This window comes from Abramis brama (genome assembly GCF_963993115.1).
Source record: "Abramis brama genome assembly, chromosome: 23".
Classification (NCBI taxonomy): Eukaryota; Metazoa; Chordata; class Actinopteri; order Cypriniformes; family Leuciscidae; genus Abramis; species Abramis brama.
In genome coordinates this window covers 19300746-19320524 of record NC_139985.1, presented here as the reverse complement: position 1 = coordinate 19320524, position 19779 = coordinate 19300746, and the positions used below count along the sequence as shown (strand labels likewise).

General features: G+C 37.1%; 1 protein-coding gene across 1 annotated transcript in view; it reads right to left on the bottom strand.

Moving 5' to 3' along the window:
- wdr18 (WD repeat domain 18) overlaps window positions 1–19779 on the bottom strand; it is a 125343-nt gene that overhangs the window by 93467 nt on the left and 12097 nt on the right. Inside the window, exon 4 of the mRNA XM_084100759.1 lies at window positions 16211–16352. Within this exon, the coding sequence (XP_083956885.1) occupies window positions 16211–16352 (142 nt within the window). The remainder of the gene's footprint in view (window positions 1–16210; window positions 16353–19779) is intronic.

Sequence of the window (19779 nt, the reverse complement as noted above, 5' to 3'; positions counted from 1 at the left end):
CCAGTCGTTCATGACAGATCCTCAGAGCATGTAGTCTGTAGATCAGTCATGCCTGTGGCTTCTTTATAATGGGCTTGATTATTGGCGTAATCCTGTCAAAGCAATGTCAATGAAAGCAGGCATAAAGTCTCAACCAAAATCGTACCAGAATATAGTTAGACGTGAAAAATAGATCAGCATTGAGAGCTGAAGTTTCAGGCTTAAAGCGTGAAGGATCAAATAACTACTCCACTTCTTCACAGTGTATCAGCATAAAGGACTGGAAATTATTCATCGCTGAGGTTCAATGATCACACAGGAACACTTAAAGTGAGTCCACAGAGCGATCTCTGGCTGACCTTGGAGGGATGATGTTGCTGCTACCTCCTTTGATATTTTGATGCTTGAGATTTAGAGTTTCACATTCTTGAGTTTGATCTAAAAAGTGCAGTTTATACTCTGGATTTAATCATAAGAATCTCTGGAAGGGTTCCACCATCAATGTATGATTATTTTATAAGTTAAAGAGTGATTAATCGGTTGATTCTGAGTTAATATTGTGCACAATAAATTAAAGCTACAGTAAGTAACTTTTTTTTGTATTCAAAATTTACAAAACGTATATAATAAATTACCTATAATAAGCAAGTACATCATGAATGCATTTTCCAAAACGTGTTTTTGTCTTATCCTGAATAACTGCGGTACACCTATAATTACACCCATTAGCATCTGACGCTGGTTTTGTCAATTCTGGTGTAACGGAGACTGCTTTGGGGCCTCATTTATAACCGTTGCGTACGCACAAAACAGGTCCTGAAAGAGGCGTACGTCACTTCCGACGCACAAGTTGTGATTTATGAAAACAAACTTGACGGGAAAATTTGCGCACCTGCACAAAAACTCTGACCCGTGCGTATGAACATTTTGGAGACAAGAGCAGTTTGGCAACACCGATGGTGAGCTGGAGTTAAAGGGATACTTCAGGATTTAGCATTAAGCTTTGTATTAGTAGAAAACCTGTAGTATTTTCAAATTACCGTGCTTTCCCTCTCATATCCCCCTGAGACGAGAGATTTATGTATTTTTTGTCTGGAAAAAATCCTCTGATGACGCAAAAATCGTCATTTTGCATCATCTGAGGATTTTTTGGCCAGAGACTAAAGACTACAGCCAGTAGTAGGGGCTGTCCCGCATGTTTTCAACCGGCACATAGAGGGTGGGATCTCACTCACAGAATGTACACATAGTGTCAGCCGTCTTTATTTGGAAGCTAAGCTAGCGGGCTCTTGTTCTGTGGAGAAAGCTGAGTAGTAGGAGAAAGCGGAGTAGTAGGGGTTACCATCTTCTTTTTACCCGAACATGTCCGGCCATCGAGATCGTCCAAAATGTCCAGGATTCGGCTTTTGCTTTCTGCAGTCGCCATTCATTGTTTACATGCACACCTTTTGTTTCAATCTAACTGAATTCATTCCGATTGGTGAATCTGAATGTAGTGTTTACATAAACGCTAAACAAGTGATGAGCGGTTGATGTGCGTTTTAACATTGCTAAGAAAATTCCCGCTCCTCCGTGAGAGAAACGAGACCGGTGCGTCTCAGAGGTGTCATTCATCAGTAATCACGCCACCGGCCTCGCGCCGTTCTCCCATGCCCCTCAGCCTCGTCCTGCTTGCCACAGTAAACATAATGAATGAATGGCGAGTGTAGAACGCAAAAGCCGAATCCCGGACATTTTGGGTGATCTCGAAATCCTGGGCAGAGCAGACTCGTCACGGATACTCACTAGTAGCCTAAGCCTTGTTGTTTTCAACTGCGCTCTCTTACCGGTAGGCGTGGCTTGGGAGTGGCCTCCTAGGGCTGCGAAGCAAGTGCATTCTGGGAGTTGTTGTCTTTCATCCACATAAGCCAAAAATACATTTTCTGGCTTTTCTCAGTCTAGAAAGCTCAAAATTCAAAAATAATTTCACATTTCTTCTACATAAATGACCCATTTTAAATACACATTCATCTTTCCAGAGGTGAAGTATCCCTTTAAATGGCTTTTGGGTCACTTTTAGAAAATTACACATATACAGCAAGATAATACAAATATAATTTCACTCTAGCATATCACGTGAAGAAAACATCCATCCCTTCTTAAATGTCCGCGCTAGCGAGCGCGTTGGGCCGTTTAGTGAAGCTGATTGTAGCATATATATCTGACGGCAGATGAAGGAAAACTTCATTATGAGTCCTAATCATAAATACTGTGCATGTGCACAATAACAGTTTAAAATATAGCTGCAAGCAGCAATTATCGGGGCCAAGCAGAATCAGATGACAAGACATGCCGACATGTCTGAAAGTGTCAGACCAACTGCAACAATGAGCAATTAAAGACATTTAAAGAGTTTTTTAGGCGAAATGGCTGAAAAATCATAGAAACACTAATTACAAATATGATTTAATGGATTATCACTTTTGAACAATAGGTGGCGCAGTTACAAAACTGATGTGATGTGGTCAGAGTGAAGTGACAATGACACATACAAAGTTTGGTGTCAAGGCATTGCAGAGATAAAGTGCTTTTAGCATCATGCCTCAAATTTGCTGCTGCGCTATACAAAAACGGTTTCGTCTATCGACACGAAATCCATATGAATTCCTGGTTGGAAACTTCTCTCGCTCCTTCAGGGCATTGTGCTGATGACCCATACCAAGTTTCGTAAAAATCCGTTCATGCGTTCTTAAAATACAGCATTTTAGCACAAAATTCAAAATGGCCGATATGGTAAAATTGGATATCAGTCGACTCGGCATGTTGCCCTGAATCTAACGAGACCAATTTTAAGATTTTTTGACAAACTGTTCAGAAGTTATAAGCAAAAATAGCCATTTTTCATATCTCCGGACCAGTAGGTGGCACTGCGCCGAAACGCAGCATGTAGCCTCAGGTCATGCTTGTGATGACATGTACCAAGTTTGGTCTGAATACGATAAAGCGTTGTGGAGATAAGCCCTATGACTGTTTTCGCAAGCGCTACGTAAAATTTATTAGAGCGTTTATCGAAAACGGTTTGACGAATCAATTTGAATTCCATAACTTTTTGTCAGCACGGCCTGAAGATGATCTGGTTAAATTTTCGTGCAAATTGGACAAACCGTCTAGGACGAGGTCGAAAAAGTAGGTTTTTCAAAAACTTCAAAATGGCGGCCATATTTTTATGACGGAAAATGACTTCATAGGGTGCAATCGAATCGTCATGAGCTCAGGAATCAGAAGAAAAAAGGATTTTGTTGTTTGGCCAAACGGTTCAATAGTTATTAGCAAAATATGAGTGAAATTTTGGACAGGTGGTGGCGCTAGAGGGAATGACTTAGAAACACCAAAATTGGTGTATTTAATGTTGGGACTGTCCTCTATCAGAATGTCAAACCAAAACAACTTTCCCGCAATCGGCTCTATGGGCTGCCATAGACTCCCAGTCGGAAGAAGAATAATAATAATAGGAACGGGAACAGATACAATAGGTGCCTCCGCACCTTCGGTGCTTGGCCCCTAATAAATAAAATAATGATTTAAACTATGTTTTACATCTAATATACGCATTTAGATTAAATATACCATTCTCATTAATGGAGTTAAGCACTTAAATTACATGAAATCATTACTGAGTTACAACATTTTTTATATTCTAATAAATAGAAATAGTTGTTGTGGATGCGATGCTTTAGAACACTTTTCCTGTGGGATGCTGTGTTTTAATATTTTAACTACAGCAAGGATTGCTTACCATGATAATAGCAGATTGTCTGAGAAAATATTTTCGCGCAAATAATGTACAATAAGGCCTATTGGTTTCCATTAAAAATATAAATCACTTAAAAATACTATTTGGCCAGTAGAAAAGATTGAGAAAAACTTTCTCTGAAATTTGTTTTATACTATTTTATTTATTTATTCAAAAACAAGGCAAGGATAGGCTACTAAATGATTTTTAGCAATTTAATGTGACGGTACGTCCATATCTCATATTATCCTAATGTCTTGTACTGTTAAATATGGTATCACGTGGATGAATATGCATATGCAAATGAGGATATGCATAATAAAACGAGGCGTTGTAAGCTCCATATATGGTTATTTCGGGGTGAAGACATGATAGAGACGCATGTGCACACAATCTTCCGCTGACTGGGATTTATTAAGGGAATTCTGCACAGGTTATGCAAATGCATGGTTTTAGAAGCCTGAATATTTGTTGCCGTACACCATTTTTGAGCACACGTACACTTTTAGTAAGGATCCTATGCACAGTTTTATAAATGAGACCCCTGGACTGGTTCAGATCTTATTTTTTCTGATTGCAGTCACTTTGTTTTTACGGATGGCCACAGATCAGAGGTTGGTTCTGTACTGGTGTCTGAGATCTACATTCACTCAAAACCAGGCTAAGACGTGGACATATCCCATCTATCAAATTGTATTTCGGGGATTAAGATATGGATGTCTAGGAACTTCCTGTGCTTGAATAGTTCCAAAACTGAAGTCATGCTTCTTGGCACTCCCCATCAACTGTACCTAGGTGACTCATCATAGACATAAACAGAGAGAAGTTGCTCCGGCTACAACGTTCTTCTGCAAGACACGTAGTTCTGTTTATTAACCGCTAATGCGCCAAAAGTTAAGGACTAAAGCTTTAAATAAATATTTGAATATCTACATTTGTTATATATTATGTAAACACAATATATAAAGTTGAAAGTTTTGGGTTAAGTCTTTTTAAGAAAATTATATTTTTATTCAGCAAGGACACATTAAAAAGTGACAGTAAAGACATTTCTAATTTTACAAAAATATATATTCTGAACAAGGAAATGAAACCTGAAAAAAATGACCAAAATATTAAACAGCAAAGCTGTTTTTTTTTTAACATTGACAATAATAAGAATAAATGTTTCTTGAGCAGCAAATCACCATTTGAATGATTTCTGAAGGATCATGTGATACTGAAAACTGGAGTAATGGCTGCTGAAAATTCAGCTTTGCATCACAGGATTAAATTTGAAAATATACTAAAATAAAAAATAAAAACAGTTATAACTATAATAAAACTTGTGACAAGCATGAGAGACTTTTTTTCAAGCATAAAAATAAAATCATACAGAGCCAAAACTTTTTAGTATGGCGTAGGGCCTCCTTTTGCGGCCAATACAGCATCAATGGTCTGTGGTCTTGGGAATGACAGATACAAGTCTTTCACAGTGGCCAGAGGGATTTTGAGCCATTCCTCTTCCAGAACAGTGACCAGGTCAATATGTGATGCTGGTGGAAGTCTTTTGACTTGCTCCTCCAAAATACCTCAAAGTGGCTCAAAAATATTTAGATCTGGTGACTGTGCAGGCCATGGGAGAAGTTCAGCTTCACTTTCATGTTCATCAAACCATTCTGTCACAAGTCTTGCTTTGTGTATTGGTGCATTAACATACTGAAACATGGCAACCCCTTCAGGGTACAATGTTTGAACCACTGGGCGCACATGGTCTTCCAGAATGGTTCGGTAGTCATTCTCATCAAGCACAGTATATTGCAAATATATTGCATATAATATTGCAGCCCAAACCATCACTGATCCACCCCCGTGCTTCACTCTGCACAGCAACAGCCTCTTTGGGGCTTCTCCACACCGTAACTCTCACGGATGTGGGAAAGACAGTGAAGGTGGACTCATCAGAGAACAATACATGTTTCACACTATCCACAGAAACATATGGGAGAAAACCGGATGCGTGTCTGTATATTAGATCTGTGCAAGAGGTCTTAAAGTGACAGCCTAAACCTGGTGCCGCATGTGATTAATGTTAATCAAACAACAAACAACAAGGGGAAAATCACTTACTGTTCTATACTGAATAACTTCAGTACATTTAATAAGAATCAGTGTATATATATTTTATACAGTGAGGTCTATTTAGCATTTTATTTTTACACTTGTTTATTCAATTTCTTACTTGAATTCTACTGTTAAATACACCTACTGTGAAAAAATAAACTTACTGCACTGTTTATTTCATTTGTATATTATATTGTATTTGTAATTTGCATCTTTGTTCGCATTTTTAATAACAAATATAAAATAATGAAATAAAGATTTTCATCTTCGCCCACCCCTACTTTGGCCTAAATGGTCTGTCATTCTTGTTTCTTTTATATTTTGTTACCTTGTAAGGTAGGGCTGCACAATTAATCGAATTTCTAATCGCGATTACGATTATGGATGCCACGATTACGTAATCGTCCAAAGCCGCGATTACAAAAAAAAAAAAAAAAAAAAAAATTCCACTCTGCGTGCATTTAGAGCATGTAATGAGAGGCAAATCACAACTACTTCAGAAAACCCAGCACAATAGGAATGAACTACCAGGCAGCGACGTATGTGTATGCTGAAATAAAAAGTCTTTCACCTCAGAAAAACGAACGTTCCTGTCATGTCAGCCGTAGGCTACTGTGTTCGTAAGCGCACACTCTTCAATTGCACGCGCAAATGCGGCGACGCGCGCTGTGTATAAAGTGCAAAGGAAACTACGAGCATGCAACGTTGTTACGTTGTAAATTGGTAAGTCACAAAATAAAAGTAAAATACCAATAAATCACGTTACTGGTACGTCGTGTGTTAGCTGAGAAGGATTTGCATGCAGGTATGATTTTCATTCTATTCACCAGGAGCAGTTTTCATGTTTCATTAACAGTTCTTGTTAGTATTGTGTATCACCATGGTAACTGTCGTTTTAATATTAACCCCCAAATGCCACTTTATTTTCACACAAAAAAAAGTTATTTTTTATATAAATGACTGTGGTGGCTCATACCAACATTGTATTTACAAAAGCTAGTTTGGGACTGCTATTTAATAGCTGTAGCATAGGCCTAATGTTTATTTCTTAGTAGTCTTTACTATTAGTCATATTCTTACAATTTATGTGTATGTTAAGTAAAGGGGGACAGTGTGTGTGTTCACAATTTTTAAGTAAACATATATAATAATATGCCTAAATATATATATATATATATATATATAATAATATGCCTAAATATATATATATATATATATATATATATATATATATATATATTCAATGTAAATTGTGATAATCGTAATTAATAATCGCAATTACAATTTCAAGGGAATAATCGACAATTATGATTTTTGTCATAATCGTGCAGCCCTATTGTAAGGCTACATTTTTAAAAGAGGGAAATTAGCCATAGATACCATAGATCTCAACACTAGGGTTGAGTATCGAGTTCGATACTTTTTAGGCACCGACCGAATTGCCTCGATACCATTGAGTATCAAAAAAATCTCTTGTAAAGTATCTTCGGTACTGTAAGACTGGAGAATCTGGAAGAACTGAAAGAGAGGGTTACTTTCTGAGAAAACAAAGGAAATTAATATTTGAACTCTCTTGCTATATTACCATCCCCATTCGAGACACAATCACACCTGAGTTGATCACCTCCCTATTTACACATCATTCCCTTCACCCATCCCTACCTGAATTCACCCAAAAATCTATATGGTTTAGTATGAACAATTATCATACAGTATTATACATGTTTGGTATCATTTTGAAATGTCTCAGTGCGACTGGTACAAATGTCTCATTCCCACAGAAGTAAACCAAGGTAATAAGGTGTGGAGAGTTTAGAGATATCTTGTTAACTGCTGTGGGTGTGCCCCCATGAAAAAACAAACTCTGTCCCCAGTAAGTCTGGGACGGTGATTAGTGCAAATTTCTCACTGTGAACTCATGTTTCTGTTTGAAAAGAGGTTTCTGCCTTGGTCTGAGTATTTAGGGAGATGCTGAAGAAGGCTTGTGGCGATTTGTAACTCAAATTAGCCCGTGACGTGGAGTGTATGCAAAACACTCCGCATCATGTATTTTATCAGGTTTGCATCTTCTCTCTTTATTCCAGAGCATTTGATGTTTTGTATTTATTATCTTTGAACTGATTATGAAATTGGCATGATACATTTACCTGACATAATAAATTGTTACATTTGATTTTATTCCGACTGACTATGAAATTGTTTCCCCAAGTAGATTAAACGGATTCGTATGTTACCGCAAGTTTTGCGTCAGATTAGTGACGACTAATATTTGGCAACAATTCAAGTGTACTTGGTTTTGCAAAGACAAGAAGAGAATTTCCGTTTAGGGCAGCAAAAGTGCTGCTTGACCAACCTAAATCTGGGTGTGTCTTACCTCTGTTTTAATTTAATGTTACTTTAGATAAGTGTACGTGGGAAACCACGGCATGGCCAATCCAGAGCTATGATAAGAGACGTAAAGTTGGTTGACTTATATCTGTAGTAGTGGCCATTCCTCTACTGAAGTAAACGTTACGTTAATTTCAAGTGTATGCAATCACGGGGGCTATACCAAAGTATCTTTGATTGTATAAGCGTGAATGCGACCGATCTCAGGTATATAGCAATTACCTCTGTTTGGTGATCGAAGCTGGCGAGCTTGTGATCGTGAGACCCACGTTAAACAAGGCATGAGGACTTGAGGATGTGAGGACGACATAGCTTCCTAATGTGAATGGGTAAATTATAAGTAAAGAGTTAAATAGAACAATCAAATGTACTGCTAAACTATTATATAATTGACCAATAACCAATCGGCAATCTAACCTAAATTTTAGGTCGTGATTAAATGGAGTCAGATAAAAGCTTAAATGGAATTAAATTACTTTGCCACGCTGAAAGACAGTAACGCGCAGAGACCTTCACCCGTTCTATCGGAAACCTCCATTGGGCCGATTTAGACGGGTTTACAGTACCATATTTCGATACCTAAGGGATTAATATTGTTAACTTCAGTGAGCCAATAAGCATGCAACATGATTGGCTGTGGCGAGGCATTAAGGAAAAACACTAGTTTACACCGGTTACGCCCAGAGACGTGGCTCATACGTGAGGCTGTAGTGTGCATGCGTCCTAACCCCCATAGATGTAAAAGATGTGGTATAGATCAAAAGTGTAGCTACATTTCACCAGGCTCGATGCTAACAGTGCAATATTTGCAACAAGATAATTGCTGCCAAGACCGGCAACACGACAAATCTGATGAAGCACCTGACAGTGCACTGAATAAACTTAAGAACAGAAAGTTGCTCCGTCTTTGACTGCAAGAAGAACTGGAGCATGTCACAAATTAACCGAAACTCAGCATATAGGCTACTTGCCTCACAGACATGAGAAATAGGCATACAGAAAGCTTGAAATATCTACTTTTAAACGAATCAATTCTAATAAAAAAAAAGAAATACTCTTTTTATGTGATCCAAATGAAAGGTGCATTTCTCTCTATAGGCGCAACACGCACTCGCCAATACGGACTCAGAAAACACTAGTTTATTAATAAACAATTAAAATGTCTCCTTGCAATTTTTTTCTGCCACATTCACAATCTTCCGGCTACTTTTGCCAGTGTTTTGTGGCAAGCTTTATTGCATGTGCTTGAGAGCGAGGCATATATTCCGCCCCCAGTGGCCTATATGAGTCATTGAGTCTGTAAAAAAAAACAAAGTAAATAAATTGAAAAAATAAAACCAAAGGTTTTTTTAGGTAATATGTAATGTAATCTTGTTCAAACGAATTTCATAAAATTGGTATGAAAAAAAAAAGTATCGCTCAGGAACCGGAACTTCAGTTTCATTGTCCAACCCCTGTTTGCTTGTTTGTTTGTTTGTTTGTTTGTGTGTGTGTGTGTGTGTGTGTGTGTGTGTGTGTGTGTGTGTGTGTGTGTGTGTGTGTGTGTGTGTGTGTGTGTGTGTGTGTGTGTGTGTGTGTGTGTGTGTGTGTGTGTGTGTGTGTGTGTGTGTGTGTGTGTGTGTGTGTGTGTGTATGCAAAAGCCTCTAAGTGCCATCTGAAATTTTCTTCTTGAATGATCATTTTTTTCAAGCTGGTATATTTAAGTTCAGTAATTTCACTTAAATGACAATTAATAGGTCATTTTCATTGCTATTTAAGTGAAATTACTGAACTTAAATATACGAGCTTGATAAAAATGATCATTCAAGAAGAAAATTTCAGATGGCACTTAGAGGCTTTTGCATCTACTCTTCATATATATATACTCATCTGAACTCTTCATATATATATATATATATATATATATATATATATATATATATATATATATATATATATATATATATATATATATATATATATATATATATATACAGTGAGGAAAATAAGTATTTGAACACCCTGCTATTTTGCAAGTTCTCCCACTTAGAAATCATGGAGGGGTCTGAAATTGTCATCGTAGGTGCATGTCCACTGCGAGAGACATAATCTAAAAAAAAATCCAGAAATCACAATGTATGATTTTTTAACTATTTATTTGTATGATACAGCTGCAAATAAGTATTCGAACACCTGAGAAAATCAATGTTAATATTTGGTACAATAGCCTTTGTTTGCAATTACAGAGGTCAAACGTTTCCTGTAGTTTTTCACCAGGTTTGCACACACTGCAGGAGGGATTTTGGCCCACTCCTCCACACAGATCTTCTCTAGATCAGTCAGGTTTCTGGGCTGTCGCTGAGAAACACGGAGTTTGAGCTCCCTCCAAAGATTCTCTATTGGGTTTAGGTCTGGAGACTGGCTAGGCCACGCCAGAACCTTGATATGCTTCTTACAGAGCCACTCCTTGGTTATCCTGGCTGTGTGCTTCGGGTCATTGTCATGTTGGAAGACCCAGCCTCGACCCATCTTCAATGCTCTAACTGAGGGAAGGAGGTTGTTCCCCAAAATCTCGCAATACATGGCCCCGGTCATCCTCTCCTTAAAGGGGTGGTTTACTGCTTTTTTTCTTTGCATGATTGTGTTTATGGGGTGCAATATAACATGTCTTCGGGTTTTTTTTTTTTTTGTTTAAGTCTTATTTTTCATAAATTTCACCTTTATTGTAAGCCGCTTTCTCCTCTGTCATTTGAACGACCGGTTGACTTCCTGATTCTATGAAAACACTCCCTCGGAAACAGGCAATGGGCTCAGATTGGTTAGTTGGGCCGATGTGTTGTAATTGGCTAAACTGCGTAGTGCATGTTGTCCGGAAACTTCACGCCCATTACCTTTACGGGCGAAAGTTGCATGTGCTCCGGTCAAATGTAAATATCAGACCCAGAAAGCGGCAATGAAGAGAGTCAAGCAACCTCCGCAAACACGGCTCTTACAAAACGTTTCTGAATGGTACATTTTTTATTATTATTATTCTATTCTAATCTACTATTATTATATATGTATTTCGATATATTCTGTTACTTGAAAATGCTACTGCTGCTTGTTAGCTTTTGAGATACGGTTTTCTCCTGATTAAACATTTAATATAACTGAATAAATGACTGAGTAATACCGTTTTTTAAAGTTATTGTTTTAACTTCAGCAGCTGAAGTTTGCTGTTGCGATTAGGCTACATATATTTTTTTTTAACTTTATACACGTTTGTCTTATACACACAAAATAGCATCGAACTAACTGGCTATAAACAAACAGCGTTGGCATTGGTTTACGTTCTTGATCAAATCGATCGTCATAAAATATACATGGAAAATACATTTACAAAATTAGTGCATAATTACAAATTCAGGTTCAAAATGTTTGTACGCGTTTGTACGTGTAAGTGGCTACTAAAGCCAGCGCTGGCATTTGTTTACGTCCTTGATAAAACTAAAACATTACGTCTGAAATTATACATGCAAATACATTTCAAATTATTAAGTCTTACTTACAGGTTGTGGCCCAACAACTGCTGTCTCTGGTTGTAAAGTTGGAACTGCTTCATGTTTTAGTAACAGTTTCTTGTTGAATCCGGCATTGAATTCGTGGAGATTCTGGAAGCTGTCTTCCGTAAAATGCGCAGCACAGAGAACTATTACGATTGAAATTTTCAGGAACATAATCAAACATAAATTTTAGCCATTGTTGACGAGCTACAGCGTCCGTATGAAGCCCAAACACAGAAGACCTGGCAGCTGGGTGAAAATAACACACTTTCGACAGCATGGCTACAGCTCTCCACTATAACTCCTCCTCTTCGACAAAGCCGCAGAAATATGGCCATGCCCCCTTTTTTGCATGGGTTAGTTACGTATAAAACCCGGGAAGTACCTCGTTGTAGTCCCATTCGAGTCGTTTTTGTAGGCATTAAACTTCCTGATTTTTAAAAGTCGATATCTCTGCTTACATTGAACTTTCAGCGCAGCAACTTTGCAGATAATGTTCATGCACCAACAGCAACATTACACACTATTTAAAATGAAAAAAGTGAAATCACAATCAACCACCCCTTTAATACAGTGCAGTCACCCTGTCCCATGTGCAGAAAAACACCCCCAAAGCATGATGCTACCACCCCCATGCTTCACAGTAGGGATGGTGTTCTTGGGATGGTACTCATCATTCTTCTTCCTCCAAACAAGGTTAGTGGAATTATGACCAAAAAGTTCTATTTTGGTCTCATCTGACCACATGACTTTCGCCCATGACTCCTCTGGGTCATCCAAATGGTCATTGGCAAACTTAAGACGGGCCTTGACATGTGCTGGTTTAAGCAGGGGAACCTTCCGTGCCATGCATGATTTCAAACCATGACGTCTTAGTGTATTACCAACAGTAACCTTGGAAACATTGGTCCCAGCTCTTTACAGGTCATTGACCAGCTCCTCCCGTGGAGTTCTGGGCTGATTTCTCACCTTTCTTAGGATCATTGAGACCCCACGAGGTGAGATCTTGCATGGAGCCCCAGTCCGAGGGAGATTGACAGTCATGTTTAGCTTCTTCCATTTTCTAATGATTGCTCCAACAGTGGACCTTTTTTCACCAAGCTGCTTGGCAATTTCCCGTAGCCCTTTCCAGCCTTGTGGAGGTGTACAATTTTGTCTCTAGTGTCTTTGGACAGCTCTTTGGTCTTGGCCATGTTAGTAGTTGGATTCTTACTGATTGTATGGGGTGGGACAGGTGTCTTTATGCAGCTAACGACCTCAAACAGGTGCATCTAATTTAGGATAATAAATGGAGTGGAGGTGGACATTTTAAAGGCAGACTAACAGGTCTTTGAGGGTCAGAATTCTAGCTGATAGACAGGTGTTCAAATACTTATTTGCAGCTGTATCATACAAAGAAATAGTTAAAAAATCATATATTGTGATTTCTGGATTTTTTTTTTAGATTATGTCTCTCACAGTGGACATGCACCTACGATGACAATTTCAGACCCCTCCATGATTTCCAAGTGGGAGAACTTGCAAAATAGCAGGGTGTTCAAATACTTATTTTCCTCACTGTATATATATATATATATATATGTGTGTGTGTGTGTGTGTGTGTGTGTATATATATGCATATATATATATATATATGCACAGAATGTAGCCCAGTGATTAAGTTAATGAAATTAACAAATATATTTTAGAAAAATAGTTTTTGGAATGTCTATTTAATTATTTACTTATCTGCCGCAATTATGTACTGCTTTAAATTGACTTCATTTGTATATTTATTAGCCTATTAACTATCAGTCGACCATAGAACAGATTTAAACTGGTGTGAACGATCATATGCGTCTAATATTGTATGGATCTCTGAAATCAAGTTTAGTTCATAGAGCAGGTGGAACAGTACGTTCTTTCCCATACTGCCCCATCGCACTGGGCTCCAGCCCTCCCTCAGGGACATCATTCTCTTTGGCATTGATCATTACATAGTCTTCTCAGTCAAATCAAGCATGTCGCCTGAAGCCTGAAGCCATCCAGGAGAAACTGCCCTGAGCGGTGAACAGCAGCACAGGGACTACTACTACTACTTGCTGCTTATGCAGTTTGCTTCTTGCCCAGACACTTACTGACCCTATGTCATATTCATTAGCAGGAAAATCACATTTCAGCAAAGTTTCAAACTTGAGGAAGGTGAAGCATGCATTATTGTGCGTTTAAAACAAAATTACACCTTTTAAAGTGTTTTAGCTGGAAGACAGGATTGCTGTAAATGCCTAACAAGGTCTGTAAAAAGTGCACATCAACAGAGAAAGCACAAATGGGATGCAAACTTCCCCTGAATGACAATCCAAGGTCTCATCACTGCAAACATTAATATAAGAGCATCTTGCCACATAAAACAAGGAAGAAACGACAGCACATCATTAAGCCAAGTACCCCATTCATGACCCGATTTCTTGATGTCATCATGAGAGTTTAGCAAGTTAAATAAGCTAAAAAATTGGATTACAAGTGAGAACGCTTTAGGTGCGTACGACAGAGAAATATGAATTCATAAATATTAATGCTTTTCAAGTGATTTTTCAAAAACTGAATCCCATATAAAAAAAAGAAAATGTTGGGAGATGGCATTAAAAAAGCACAAAGATGAGTGAGTGGATGTGACTGTAAGGATGTGGAGATGCATTTTAAAAAGTGGTCTGACATTTACAGTAAATGTTATTTGGACAAAAAATTGACACAAACAGATGTATTAAACATCTACAACTATGTTAGGAGGCACAGCGCTGCCTAAATGTTATTTGTTTATTGATCTATGATTGATTTAGACAGTACCAAAAAATAAAAAACACTGAATTACATTTAGAAAACTTAATGTACGTAATTAAATTAAGGCTTTCCTGGAAAAAAAAGATTTTGTTTCAACAGTCAGCACCATCAGTCAGCGTTTCTTTGACAAAGTCCCTATTTTAACACAGGAAATGGAAATATCTGTACATTATTTTTCTTATTTGGTCATTTAGTGTCAAATCAAACAAATTTCTGAAACTTTGTTTTCAAACATTAAAAAAATTGGTCAAATTCAACAATTTGTAAATGGAGCTACATTGAAAACCCCAAATATATATGTCTGGGGCTGAACCATATAGGGCCTTAACAATTAAGATGCCAAAAGAGAAGTTTTAGAATCATCATCAAAAAAGATATTGAGAGTCATGCATGCAAACTTTAACCCATTTTTTTAACTGTCACCATTGGCATACAATTCAACAAGGATTGCTAAAGTCATCAGATTTGACTAAAATACCTACCAATATCTGTGAAAAAATAAAACATCATTCTAAAGTTATTCCACAAACCGCGGAAATTATGCTACTAATCTTAGGTGAAAATTGTCAATTGGACCCCCACTATAAAATGGTGCATTACTCGATAAATAATCCATGACATTTAATATTTTAAATACTTAATTTATGCATTTCTTTCACCTGGAAATTACAACTTCTGGTTGAGTTGACACAGAATACCCCTATTATATTCCATTATATTATGTCCTGTTATATTTTATTGATACCAAACAATGTCAAATTTATATAGATTTATATTTATCATAATATACTATATTATATTAATTATATACATATTTTTATGAATATGTTATATTATATTTTATATGAATATGACTTTTAATTTAGTTGAGCACTACATGGACTCAAAAAGTACTGAATCGACAACAATTTGTTTATTACCACAAATGGATTAAGTAAACTTCCATATAAAAAATATAATAGATTGCACACAAATTAATTAAATGAAATTGTAGATTACTGGATTTTGTTGATACAACAATGTGTTTAAAGAAAAGCAATAACCAGATTTCTGCACCGATAATCTATATATTTAATGTGTTAGGCGTTAGGCGTAAGTAGACTGCGTATGGCCATTTGGCCGGAAGCTAGAATTTTGTAACGTGTTAAATATGAAAATTTATCTTACACAAACGCATCGCTTCACTTCAGAAGGCCTTTATTAACCCCCGGAGCCGTGTGGAGCACTTTTATGATGAATAGATTTTTATGGACTTCAAAACAGAAACGGCCATTCACTGCCATTATAAAGCTTGGAAGAGCCAGGACATTTTTTTGGACTCCGATTGTATTCGTCTGAAAGAAGAATGTCATATACACCAAGGATGACTTGAGGGTGAGTAAATCATGGGCTAATTTTCATTTTTGGGGGAACTATCCCTTTAAGCATAATTTTCAAGTACTTTTTACATTTTGTGATCTTAAATTTGATAAAACTGAATGTAGGACATTTTAAAACTTTTGAAGGACACCCGGGACCCTGTTATAGGATTATAATTACTATAATATAAACATTAATGTCAGATATCATGATGAATGCGATTTACATCCTTTATGGTCATATGAGGAGAGATCGAACAAAACGCACCTTAACGGTTTGGTCCAGGGATGCAGTGGCAACACGGGCTTGTGGTCCCATCAGGCCACAGTGGATGTCGGTGATGGGGAGGGAGTGGCGGGAAAGAATGTGACGAGGTTCTGGTGTGCGGGACGAATCCAGCTGAACAACACTGAAACACAACACACCATCTTTTATTAACTCTCCATTATGAAGTCTTTATTATAAATGACATGCTCAGGACAACAAGAATTAATTATGAGTGTCATCAATCCTATCACATTATGTGTGTGATGAGTTAATTAAATTGATGAATGTGAAATATTAAAATATAATGTACTAGGTGCAAGTTTAATAATAAGACTGATATTCAAACTCTCTATACAAACATCAATGACCTCGTGGTGTGTGGTGTGACCTTGCAAGTACTAGTTTATAACCAGTGTTGGGAAGGTTACTCTGGAAATGTAATAGGTTACAGATTAGCCTAAGTTTCCATATTTAACATGTAATAAGTAGGGTAACTATTTCAACCTTACAGTACTCAACACTGATTACTGTCAGACTTTCAAAATCCTTCATCACTTGAATTAAGATAATGATATAATTTTAAAGCACAGCCACCACAAAATCAGACTTTAGCAGCTCTTTTTATTTTGAGATTGTTCTGAGGTTAAATACAGATTTAATGTATATAACATGAAATAATATTAGATCTGAAATGGTTACCAACCTTATTCAAGGAGGAAAAACGTTAGCTATACATTTTCTGTATATATGGAATGCATTTTTATCACTCGCCATGGTGGTAACTCTCAGACAGGTTGTAGCCTAAAGCTTTCAGTGGCAATGTGGATTGATGTCATTGGCAGATGTGGTGCCAAACAAGAGAACCAATCAAAAGCATCAGAGCAGGAGGCATCGTGCACATCAAAGCAACAAATTAATATTATTCAACATATCCCAGATTTTTAAAGAAAATATTCAAATGTAACCACCTTTGTAATCGTTAACTTTCATGAGTAACTAATTTAATTACACATTTTTTCTCAGTAACTGTAACGGATTACAGTAACAATTATTTTGTAATTAAATAAAATAATGCCATTGCATGTTACTAGTTACTCCCCAACACTGATCGCAAGTAAGCTACTGCAGGGTTTGACGCTAACTTTTCTCAGAAGTAGCATTGAAAAATTAAAAAATTCAGGAGCACAGTGAGATCTTTAGGGGCGCAATGGAAATGTACTTAAAAATGTGTTTTTCCGTAATAAAGGGATACGAAGAGACATTTATAAGCAAAATTATTTAATTCATTTGAATGCAAAAAGTACGTGTTTTTTCTGCTGTAAAACAGTATTTAAAGGGATAGTTCACCCAAAAATGACTATTCTGTAATTTATAAACCTTCATTCACCTTCAGAACACAAATGAAGATCTTTTTGATGAAATCTGCGAGCTTTCTGTCCCTCCATTGACAGTTACGCAACTACCACTTTGGTGCTTCAAAAAGTTCATAAAGAGATTGTAAAACTAATCCATATGAATTGTAGCCTGGGTTTCCCCATGCTGCCTTGCACGCAGCGTGATTTTATTCACCCTGCTAGGCAGCCTGACGATGACGACGTCAATGCGACACACCGAAGCAGTTTGTTTATATCTATGGATCCAACATGGCATCAGACGCGAAGTTACCTTTCGATGCAGCCTTAGATAGTGTTCTAAGTAGTTTAGAACGCAAGTTTATTTCGTCTTCTTCCTCGTCGAATTTCTGTCGCTATACATACATCATCTGGTATGATTGAAACGATTGGCTATGAGCTACGTACAGGCGCATTTGATAGACATTCGTAGCGCCCAATAAACGGCTCTGGGCATTCGTAAACCACGCCTCAAATACGAGAAAATGAACATATGGTTCCCAGACCACGTCTCAATGAGAAAGAGGTCTGACGTTAGCCAGGCTATATGAATTGAGCGATTTAGTCCGAATTTTCGGAAGAGACTTGATCTCTTTATATGATGAACAGATTTAATTTAGGCTTTTATTCACATAAACATTCATCAACTCACATCAGTTATGGTAAACGCAAGCTCAAGCATGTTCGCTTAACATGCGAGAACCAATGAGGTTTTGGCACTTTTGAGCTTCTGCAAGAGGTTTGTTCTCGCGTGTCAAGCAGGTTCGGTTGAGCTTTTGTTTATGTTCGCTGATCAATGTTTATATGTGAATAAAAGCCTAAATTTAATCTGTTTATCATATAAAGCGATCGTGTCTCTTTAGAAAATTTGGATTAAACTGCTCAATTTATTAGGATTAGTTTCACGATCTCTTTATGAACTTTTTAAAGCATCAAGTGTCAGTTGTGTAGGCTGTCAATGGAGGGATAGAAATCTCTCAGATTTCATCAAAAATATCTTCATTTGTATTCTGAAGAAGAGTGAAGTCTTACGGGTTTAATCCTCGGGTGTAATCCTCGGAGAGAATTAATAATAAATGACAGAATTTTTGGGTGAACTATCCCTTTAATAAATATATAATTAGTTTTACTTCCAAATGTATAAAAAGTATGAACACCTCAATAAAGTATAAAGTGCTAAAAAAAAAAAAAAATTCCCGCTTGCTTCTGCCCTTTGCAGTACTTGCGGTACATTAAGTTGTCCTCGAAAATGAGTTTTTGTGGACTTCCTCCTCCATATCTTCCTCAGTGTCGACTGTTTCGGTCGTAACTTCAGTTTCTGCACTTGCTCTTTTGAAATAATGACTACTATGTTGCGTATCTAGCTCGCTGCGTGTTAACTTGAGTTTTTTTCTTTTTCTTTTTTAAATGGTGTCTAGGGGCCTGTAGACCTCCTCCTGAAGTGGTTTGAGCGACCGGATTTAAATCCTTCCCAAATGCATTTCGGAGGGCATTTACACCTGGTCTTTTCACGATCGGATCTGAGAATGCGCATGAAGTGGCCAGGTGTAAACAGCCTAGAATGCGCATTTGTGTGGATTACCCGATTATTATTATTTTTTCAACGGACAACATTTGTTCAGCGCAGAGACAGCGTCGTTGTTTAATTATTATTTTTTTTAATGTATTCGCACACGTGCACCTAAATACATTTTGCAGTTCGCACACATCTATTTTTAGTCGCGAATGCGAGTGAAATACTGAGTAAGTTTACAACTTCAGAAAAGCCACATATGGATCTTATGTGATGCAAATGTCAAAATGTATTAGTTTACAAATTAGGCATTTTGAGGCCATAACATGGTATTGTGCAAGGAATTGCATAAGAATAAGTCTTTATTAATTGATAATTTCCCCCTTTAATCATAATTTTCTGTAAAAAGGAATACAAGTTGTTGCGGTTTTACTACCTCAAATGTTCATTTCAGCTGGAAACTGCTGTGATTTGTATGTTTTGAGTTTTGCAAAATGTTTTTTTCCAATGAGCCTGTGTTGAACTTTTTTCAAATTAAGATTTTTGTTTCTTGTTTTCTTCTCAGTATTGATAGATCATTTTTTAAACTGTCTAATACTCCATTATGCAGGAAGAGTTTGCTTTCTTAACTGATACCATTTACTTAACTTCACTTTTGCTTTGCA